Source organism: Eriocheir sinensis, chromosome 49 (assembly GCF_024679095.1).
Source record: "Eriocheir sinensis breed Jianghai 21 chromosome 49, ASM2467909v1, whole genome shotgun sequence".
In the NCBI taxonomy this organism is placed as follows: domain Eukaryota; kingdom Metazoa; phylum Arthropoda; class Malacostraca; order Decapoda; family Varunidae; genus Eriocheir; species Eriocheir sinensis.
In genome coordinates, this window is record NC_066557.1 from 11,384,150 (window position 1) to 11,394,149 (window position 10,000).

At 44.1% G+C, this 10,000-nt stretch overlaps 1 protein-coding gene across 1 annotated transcript in view; it reads right to left on the reverse strand.

Moving 5' to 3' along the window:
• Nucleotides 1-1,096: 1,096 nt before the first annotated feature.
• LOC126981925 (uncharacterized) overlaps nucleotides 1,097-10,000 on the reverse strand; it is an 11,670-nt gene continuing 2,766 nt past the window's right edge. The window contains exons 2-5 of the mRNA XM_050833599.1: nucleotides 7,151-7,265; nucleotides 4,802-4,954; nucleotides 3,442-3,570; nucleotides 1,097-2,759 (exon numbers count right to left, since the gene is read on the reverse strand). Of these exons, the coding sequence (XP_050689556.1) occupies nucleotides 2,644-2,759; nucleotides 3,442-3,570; nucleotides 4,802-4,954; nucleotides 7,151-7,265 (513 nt within the window). The 3' untranslated portion in view covers nucleotides 1,097-2,643. The remainder of the gene's footprint in view (nucleotides 2,760-3,441; nucleotides 3,571-4,801; nucleotides 4,955-7,150; nucleotides 7,266-10,000) is intronic.

The following is a 10,000-nucleotide window of genomic DNA, read 5'->3' on the forward strand; positions in this document are numbered from 1 at the left end:
TTGCTATTAACCCTTAAAAGTGACCCATAGAAAACTTGTGGGGAACGGCGCCGGGCTGACTGTTGGTGTTGGAACTGATGTCAAGGGAACGGCCGAGGAAGGGAGAGCTTGTGATAGTGTTGGAACTGATGTTAAGGGAACGGCCGAGGAAGGGAGAGCTTGTTATAGTGTTGGAACTGATGTTAAGGGAACGGCCGAGGAAGGGAGAGCTTGTGATAGTGTTGGAACTGATGTCAAGGGAACGGCCGAGGAAGGGAGAGCTTGTTATAGTATTGGAACTGATGTCAAGGGAACGGCCGAGGAAGGGAGAGCTTGTGATAGTGTTGGAACTGATGTCAAGGGAACGGCCGAGGAAGGGAGAGCTTGTGATAGTGTTGGAACTGATGTCAAGGTCGAGGAAGGGAGAGCTTGTGATAGTGTTGGAACTGATGTCAAGGTCGAGGAAGGGAGAGCTTGTGATAGTGTTGGAACTGATGTCAAGGGAACGGCCGAGGAAGGGAGAGCTTGTGATAGTGTTGGAACTGATGTCAAGGGAACGGCCGAGGAAGGGAGAGCTTGTTATAGTATTGGAACTGATGTCAAGGGAACGGCCGAGGAAGGGAGAGCTTGTGATAGTGTTGGAACTGATGTTAAGGGAATGGCCGAGGAAGGGAGAGCTTGTGATAGTGTTGGAACTGATGTTAAGGGAACGGCCGAGGAAGGGAGAGCTTGTGATAGTGTTGGAACTGATGTTAAGGGAACGGCCGAGGAAGGGAGAGCTTGTGATAGTGTTGGAACTGATGTTAAGGGAACGGCCGAGGAAGGGAGAGCTTGTGATAGTGTTGGAACTGATGTCAAGGGAATGGCCGAGGAAGGGAGAGCTTGTTATAGTGTTGGAACTGATGTCAAGGGAACGGCCGAGGAAGGGAGAGCTTGTGATAGTGTTGGAACTGATGTCAAGGGAACGGCCGAGGAAGGAAGGGCTTGTGATAGTGTTGGAACTGATGTCAAGAACGGCCGAGGAAGGAAGGGCTTGTGATAGTGTTGGAACTGATGTCAAGGGAACGGCCGAGGAAGGAAGGGCTTGTGATAGTGTTGGAACTGATGTCAAGGGAACGGCCGAGGAAGGGAGAGCTTGTCATAGTGTTGGAACTGATGTTAAGGGAACGGCCGAGGAAGGGAGAGCTTGTGATACGGGCGAAGGGAATGGCCGAGAAAGGGAGAGCTTGTGATACGGGCGAAGGGAATGGCCGAGGAAGGGAGAGCTTGTGATACGGGTAAAGGGAATGGCCGAGGAAGGGAGAGCTTGTGATACGGGTGAAGGGAATGGCCGAGGAAGGGAGAGCTTGTGATACGGGCGAAGGGAATGGCCGAGGAAGGGAGAGCTTGTGATACGGGCGAAGGGAATGGCCGAGGAAGGGAGAGCTTGTGATACGGGCGAAGGGAATGGCCGAGGAAGGGAGAGCTTGTGATACGGGCGAAGGGAATGGCCGAGGAAGGGAGAGCTTGTGATACGGACAAAGGGAACGGCCGAGGAAGGGAGAGCTTGTGATACGGGCGAAGGGAATGGCCGAGGAAGGGAGAGCTTGTGATACGGGCGAAGGGAATGGCCGAGGAAGGGAGAGCTTGTGATATGGGCGAAGGGAATGGCCGAGGAAGGAAATATATAAGTTCCCAATAAGATCACTTGAAGTATTAAGTGTTGACCTTGTGAGAGAAGATTTAAATGCAATGTGAGATTAATATTGATTTTAGAGAAAGTAATATATTGAAAAAAGGTATTTCTTCTTAGGGAAAATATTGATTAAAAGATATTTATATACTACTAAATCTACTACTTTACTACTACTACTACTACTACTACTACTACTACTACTACTACTACTACTACTACTACTACTACCTCTAAAAATAATAATAATAATAATAATAATAATAATAATAATAATAATAATAATAATAATAATACCTCATTCGTAAAATAGGCAATCATTTAAGTTATTTACCTGTAATTAGCGCGCATAGGTGTGTGGGCAGGTGCAATTACACCATATAATTACCTTTGCTATAGTAATTAACGTACCTGGCCTCAACTCACCTTAATTTAGTAACTCATTAATTGATATTGATTACCGGGATTAGAACTATTAGTGGTATTGTTGTTGTTGTTGTTGTTGTTGTTGTTGTTGTTATTATTATTATTATTATTATTATTATTATTCATTCATTTTTTATCATGATTATAATTTTCTTCTTCTTTTCCTTGTTTTTTTCTTCTTCTTCTTCTTCTTCTTCTTCTTCTTCTTCTTCTTCCTTTTGTTTTCTCTTGTTCTTTTCCTTTTTGTCCTTGTTCTTGATATTCCTTTTGTCCTTCTTCTTCTTCTTCTTCTTCTTCTTCTTCTTCCTTCTCCTCTTTCTCTTATTTGAATTTCACTTTGCTTTCTCCTTTTTCTCAAGTTTCTCCTTCCCCTTTTATTCCTTTCTTTCTTCGTCCCCTTCCTCCTCCTCCTCCTCCTCCTCCTCTTCTTCTTTTTCTTCTTCTTTTTCCTCTCCTTCTTCATCTTCTTCTTCTTCTTAATCTATATATATCTTCCTCCCGTAACACAACACTCATTTCTTCTTTCCTCCTCCTCCTCTTCTTCCTCCTCCTCCTCCTCCTCCTGCTCATCGACTCAGCTTGTTGAGGGTGGCCGTGATGAGTGAAGTAACGCGCCCCTTAAGGCTGGCCACCGAGCCCTGGGTATGTGCCGTGGCCAGCCGCAGCTCCTCCAGGGACACGCCTATGGGAGGAGGAGGAGGAGGAGGAGGTGACAAAAGAAGCGAAGGAGGAACAGAAAGAAAAGGAGGAGGAGGAGGAGGAGGAGGAGGAGGAGGAGGAGGGAGGTAAATGAGGTGATGTATGAGTTTAGGAAGAAGAACAATGTAAAAGAAGGAGGAGGAGGAGGAAGAGGAGGAGGAGGAGGAGGAGGAGGAGGAGGAAGAAGAGGAAGAGAAGGAAGAGGAGGAGGAAGCGATGAACAAGAAAAAAAAGAAGAAAAACAAAACAAAAAGAAGAAGAAGAAGAAAAAGAAGAAGAAGAAGAAGAAGGAAAAAATAGAAAACGAAGAAGATTATTGGAGGAGGAGGAGGAGGAGGAGGAGGAGGAGGAGGAGGATGTTGTGTGGGAGGAGAATGAGATGGATGAGGAGGGCGACGAAGAGGAGGAGGAGGAGGAGGAGGAGAGGAGATGGAAGAGGAGGTAAATTATATGAAGATGGAGAGAAGGAAAATTTTGATGGACATGGAGGTAGTGGAGGAGGAGGAGGAAGAAGAAGAAGAAGAAGAAGAAGAAGAAGAAGAAGAAGGAGAGGAGTAACATTAAAGTATGGAAAAGAAAGGGGTATACTGTCTTTTTTATTTTTTATTAATATATCAACAACAACAACAACTACTACTACTACTACTACTACTACTACTGCTTACCCAGGTTGAGCTCCGATCCCTTTCTATACGTGGGCGTGCCAGTGGGCGTGAAGGAGAGGGCGGAAAACGCCTCGGACTGCGCCAGGCTGCTTGAGTCCGCCCGCAGCTCTGCCCGAAGTCTCTCCAGCGCTGAGGGAAAAAAAACAGTTATATTACATGCATGGAAACTCGTATTACATAAGAGAAAGAGGCTTCAAATACGTAAAAAATGTATTATGGCCTTCAATACAGTACATTTGTAATCCATAATTTATTTTGTATACGGTAGAAAAATCGTAATTATAGCGAAAAGTCAGGTATACAGGGCAGAGCTTGGAGGTGAAACGGAGCTGGGTGAACTGAAGTGTGCGTGGGTGAGGGTGGATGAGGGGGTGGGTGAGACGGTGTGGAGGTGGTGGGTGAAAGATATGGGTGAAGGGAAAGAGTGGGGGTGGTTGAGGGAGGTGATGGGTGAAAGAGTGGGTGATAGGTAAAGGGGATGGTTGACGGAGGTGGTGGGTGAAAGATATGGGTGAAGGGAAAGATCGGTTGACAGGTAAAGAGATGGTTGACGGAGGTGTTAGATATGAGTGGACGAGATTGTGTGTTCTTATATATACCTTAAACAAACTCATCCTTCACATCATGGAGTACACCCAGCAACCCAAATCACCCGGCAACTCTCAACCTCTAAAAATGGTTGATATGACATTGGTAGTACGAGAGAAAGGCGTTTATTCGGTGCCATGTGCCAGGCCTCGCCATGGAGTGAATCGCCGGTGTCACGTCTAATTAAATCACAGAGCCCAGGTGAGCGGGGGGGAGGGGCGTCAGGTGCAAGCGATCTATTTGTGGTTATTGCAGATGTGTGTGTGTGTGTGTGTGTGTGTGTGTGTGTGCGTGTGTGTGTGTGTCTTACCTGTTTGATCTGCTAATTGGACGTGATTGAAAGGAAGTTACACCTGTCCATGTCTATTCATTAACTAAACCTGTAGGATTTTCTCTCTCTCTCTCTCTCGCGCAATATGGTATAGAAATTATTAATATATACATCCTCTTCTCCTCCTCCTTATCCTCCTCCTCCTCCTCCTCCTCTTCCTCCTCCTCCTCTTCTTTCACCTAACTCCACATTTCCTCATCTTTCCTTCTCCTTTCTCCTTTCTTTCTTTCCTTTTCCCTCTCCTTTCCCTTCCTTTTCCCTTCCTTTTCCACTATCCCTTCACCCATACCACCCAACAACCTCACCCACACCACCTCCATCAACCACCTGTCACCCATCATTCCAACTTTCACCCACCACATTCACACATCTCACCCACCCCCTCATCCACCCTTCAGTACATCCACCTCCCACCACCCTCCCCCCTTCACCCAGCCTCACCCTTCAGCAGGTCCATCTCATCCATCTCCGAGTGGTTGATGATCATGAGCTGGCGGTGGAATTTCTTGGCAAGTTTCATTCTGATGTGATTCGCCTCAATCTCCTGCTTAGTCCTCGGCACCCGACAGCGACAGAGACAGCAGAACACCATGGCTAGCAGGAGGAGCAGGAGGAGGAGGAGGAGGAGGAGGAGGAGGAGGAGGAGGGGTAATGGAGAGGTTGTTTGTTTGGTTTGTGGTTTTGGTTGTCAATGTGACGAGATTGAGAAGGAGGAGGAGGAGAAGGAGGATGAGGAGGAGAGAAATAGAGAAGGAATGAGTGATGGAAGAGGAGGAGGAGGAAGAGGAGGAGGAGGTCATTTATGTATACGTAGAAGGAAGAGGAGGAGGAGGAGGAGGAGGAGGAGGAGGAATATATTAATGAACAGAGACAAATTAATTAAAGGGAGCAATATAGGAGGAGGAGAAGGAGGAAGAAGAAGAAGAAGAAGAAGAAGAAGAAGAAGAAGAAGAAGAAGAAGAAGAAGAAGAAGAAGAAGAAGAAGAAGAAGAAGAAGAAGAAGAAACATATTAGTACCAAAAAGCATTGACAATTTAACCAAAGGAGGAGGAGGAGGAGGAGGAGGCAGAGGAGGAGAAGGAGGAGGAGGAGAAGGAAAGCAAAAAGAAAGAAAACAAGATGAAAGGGTTTTTTTTTATATTCAGAGAGAGAGAGAGAGAGAGAGAGAGAGAGAGAGAGAGCGGGATAAAAATAGAACAATATTAATAAGACAAAACCTTTCATTATTATTATTATTATTATTATTATTATTATTATTATTATTATTATTATTATTATTTGCTTCTATTAATTCCTCAACTCTCTCTCTCTCTCTCTCTCTCTCTCTCTCTCTCTCTCAAACACATGTATTTCATCCTATTTAACTAGAGAGAGAGAGAGAGAAACAAACAAACAAACAAACAAACAGATCAAACACGCAAACAGGAGACAAAGCTGATTGGCTAAGAGAGAGAGAGAGAGAGAGAGAGAGAGAGAGAGAGAGAGAGAGAGAGAGAGAGAGAGAGAGGGAGTCCATTCTGCGTTCCTATTGGCTGCAGGCGTCAGCTGAGTGGCCAATAAGCTGTCTCTCCCCGCCCCCCCCTCTCTCTCTCTCTCTCTCTCTCTCTGGTAAGGTTAATTAGCCCCGACACACCTTCATACACCTGCTCCTCCTCTCCCCACACCTGTATATATTAATGATGATTATTGTGAGAGGGAGAGAGAGAGAGAGAGAGAGAGAGAGAGAGAGAGAGCGAGAGGGGGGGGGGGTATAGGGGAGCGTGGAGGAGATGAGGAGAGAAGATAAGAGGGAGGAGGGAAAGAAGGAGAGAGAGAGAGAGAGAGAGAGAGAGAGAGAGAGAGAGAGAGAGAGAGAGAGAGAGAGAGAGAGAGAGAGAGAGAGAGAGAGAGAGAGAGAGAGAGAGAGAGAGAGAGAGAGAGAGAGACAAAGAGAGAGAGAGAGAGAGAGAGAGAGAGAGAGAGAGAGAGAGAGAGAGAGAGAGAGAGAGAGAGAGAGAGAGAGAGAGAGAGAGAGAGAGAGAGAGAGAGAGAGAGAGAGAGAGAGAGAGAGAGAGAGAGAGAGAGAGAGAGAGAGAGAGAGAGAGAGAGAGAGAGAGAGAGAGAGAGAGAGTTGAGGAATTAATGGAAGCAGACTATTATCGTTTCATATCGTTTTATTTGTTTTGTTTTTTTGTTTTTTTTCCTGTTTGTTGTTGAAATTTAAAATGATTGTTTGTTTGTTTGTTTTGAGATGTGTGTTAATTGGTTTGTTTGTTCGTTTGTTCGTGTTGATATTGTGCTTCTCCCTCGTTTTCCTTCTCCTTTCCTCTCCCTTTCCTCCTTCCTTTTCTCTTTCCTTTTCTCTTTCTCTCCCCCTCTCCCTCTCTCTTCCCTCTCCCTCCCACCCTCTTTCTTCCCTCCTTCTCCTTTCTCTCTCTCTCCCTTCCCCTCCCCTTTCCTTTTTCTCCCTTCCCTTCCCTTTCTCTCCCTCCTTTTTTCTCTCCCTTCCCTTCCCTTTCTCTCCCTCTTTTTCCCTTTTCTGTCCCTCTTTTCCCTTTTCTCTCTTCCTATTTAATTTCCTCCCTCCCAGCCTCCTCCCCTTTCTCTCTCCCCACTATTTCTCTCTCCCTCCCCTCTCCCTTCTCCCCTCTTCTCCCTTCCCTTTTTCTCCCTCTCTTTCCCTTTTCTCTCTCCCTATTTCATTTCCTCCCTCCCTCCTCCCCTTTCTCTCTCCCCTCTATTCCTCTCTCCCTCCCCTTTCTCTTCTCCCCCCTCCCCCCCTCCCCCTCCCTCCCCCCCCCACACACTCACTAACAGCCAGAACCGCCAAGGAGGACAGGATCAGAACGTGCCACCTCCTGAAGGACCCCCAGAGCTCCTCCTCCTCCCAGGGGCGCGGCACCACTCCCCCTGGGGCACACCCGTCCTGTGAAGGGGGCAAAAGGGGTTAGAATCCTTTTTAAAGAGGGTTAGAATCCTTTAAAGGGGGTTAGATCCTATGTATGGGGATTTGGATTCTCTGTAAGGGGTTCAAGCTATCGGTAAATGCTTATAAAGGGAATCCGGTCTTGTTTGAGAGACACTTGACTGTTACAGGGAAGGAAAAGGGAAAGAAAGGGAAGGGGGGAGGGAATAGAGAGAGGAGGGAGTTAGAGAGAGGGGTGAAGGGGAGAGAGAGAGAGAGAGAGAGAGAGAGAGAGAGAGAGAGAGAGAGAGAGAAGGAAAGAAATGGAGAAGGGGGAGGGAGGATTGGGAGAAGGAAAATACCATAGAAAATAAGAACATAAAAACATAAGAACATCGGGGAACTGCTCTTATGTTCTTATGTTCTATGGTATTTTTTTCTCGACCTCTTCTCCCTCCCTCTCTCCATTATCCTTTCCTTCCTTTTCCTCTTCTCTCTCCCTCTTATCTTTCTTTCTACCATACCATACCATACCGTACCATACCATACGAATATATAAGAAAGAAAGAGGGAAGGAAGGAACATAAGGGATATCAAGACCCGATTTCTCAGACCCTTTCAACTTTCTCAACATCCATTTCACAAGGTCACAAAACGGGCTATGGAGGTTAAGTTATTCCGCGGTGCAGTGATGTGCGACCCTAACCACAAAGGTACGGTCTGGGTTCGAATCCCGGTGTGGTCCACTCAGCTGTTCACCCCTCCTCTCGGGCTGGACGATATATTGCTACCTGGGGAGACCTGGTGAAGATAAACTGTGGTATTCTGAATATTGCACCGCCCCTGTATCGGATTGTATTGTTTCACCTTTACTGCTGTATTTCGACACCTATTTATCTTGCTGTATTTTTTTTCTTTTATGTGTTTCTATCACCACAGACTCGAGGTTCAGTATGGCGGAGATGGTCACCTATAAACTATCTCCAGGCTCATATAACTACCCATGGAAATACTATCATAACCTCTATCCCCAGGCTCATAACACTACCCATGGAAATACTAACATAACCTCTATCCCCAGGCTCATAACACTACCCATGGAAATACTATCATAACCTCTATCCCCAGGCTCATAACACTACCCATGGAAATACTATCATAACCTCTATCCCCAGGCTCATAACACTACCCATGGAAATACTAACATAACCTCTATCCCTAGGCTCATAACACTACCCATGGAAATACTATCATAACCTCTATCCCCAGGCTCATAACACTACCCATGGAAATACTATCATAACCTCTATCCCCAGGCTCATAACACTACCCATGGAAATACTATCATAACCTCTATCCCCAGGCTCATAACACTACCCATGGAAATACTATCATAACCTCTATCCCTAGGCTCATAACACTACCCATGGAAATACTATCATAACCTCTATCCCCAGGCTCATAACACTACCCATGGAAATACTATCATAACCTCTATCCCCAGGCTCATAACACTACCCATGGAAATACTATCATAACCTCTATCCCCAGGCTCATAACACTACCCATGGAAATACTATCATAACCTCTATCCCTAGGCTCATAACACTACCCATGGAAATACTATCATAACCTCTTTCCCCATGATCATAACACTACCCATGGAAATACTATCATAACCTCTATCCCCAGGCTCATAACACTACCCATGGAAATACTATCATAACCTCTATCCCCAGGCTCATAACACTACCCATGGAAATACTATCATAACCTCTATCCCCAGGCTCATATAACTACCCATGGAAATACTATCATAACCTCTATCCCCAGGCTCATAACACTACCCATGGAAATACTATCATAACCTCTATCCCCAGGCTCATAACACTACCCATGGAAATACTATCATAACCTCTATCCCCAGGCTCATAACACTACCCATGGAAATACTATCATAACCTCTATCCCTAGGCTCATAAAACTACCCATGGAAATAGTAATATAACCTCCACCAAAGCCTTATTTTAACATCCATGGTGCAAGCCTTGTCAAACTATCCCCAGGCTCATAAAACTACCCATGGAAATAGTAATATGACCTCCACCAAAGCCTTATAATATATGAGTGTGGATATGGGTGTTACTTTAAGCCCTGATAGAAATGTTTTAGGATATATATATGGGCCATTTACTAATTAAAGAAGAACAGATATAAGCAAATACAAATAAAGGATACAGCACTAACTAAAACAAATAAATAAGATAAGAAGAACATTTTAAGACTACGCAGGGAGAGATTTTGATATTGAAGCTAAAAAAAATTGTTAGAGGAATAGATTATGAAAAAATATATATTCGTGTTGGTATATTTTTTTTCATTTTGTTATTAACGCTAAAAAAAATGTTAAAGAAATATATTATGAAAAAATATATATTCGTTTTGTTATACTGTTTTTCATTTTGATATTGACATTAAAAAAAGAATTGTTTGAAGAATAGATTATGAAAAAATATATATTCGTTTTGTTATACTGTTTTTCATTTTGATATTGACATTAAAAAAAGAATTGTTTGAAGAATAGATTATGAAAAAATATATATTCGTTTTGTTATACTGTTTTTCATTTTGATATTGACGCTAAAAAAAGAATTGTTAGAGGAATAAATTATGAAAAAATATATATTCATTTTGTTATACTGTTTTAAATTTTGATATTGACGCTAAAAAAATAATTGTTAGAGAAATAATTATGA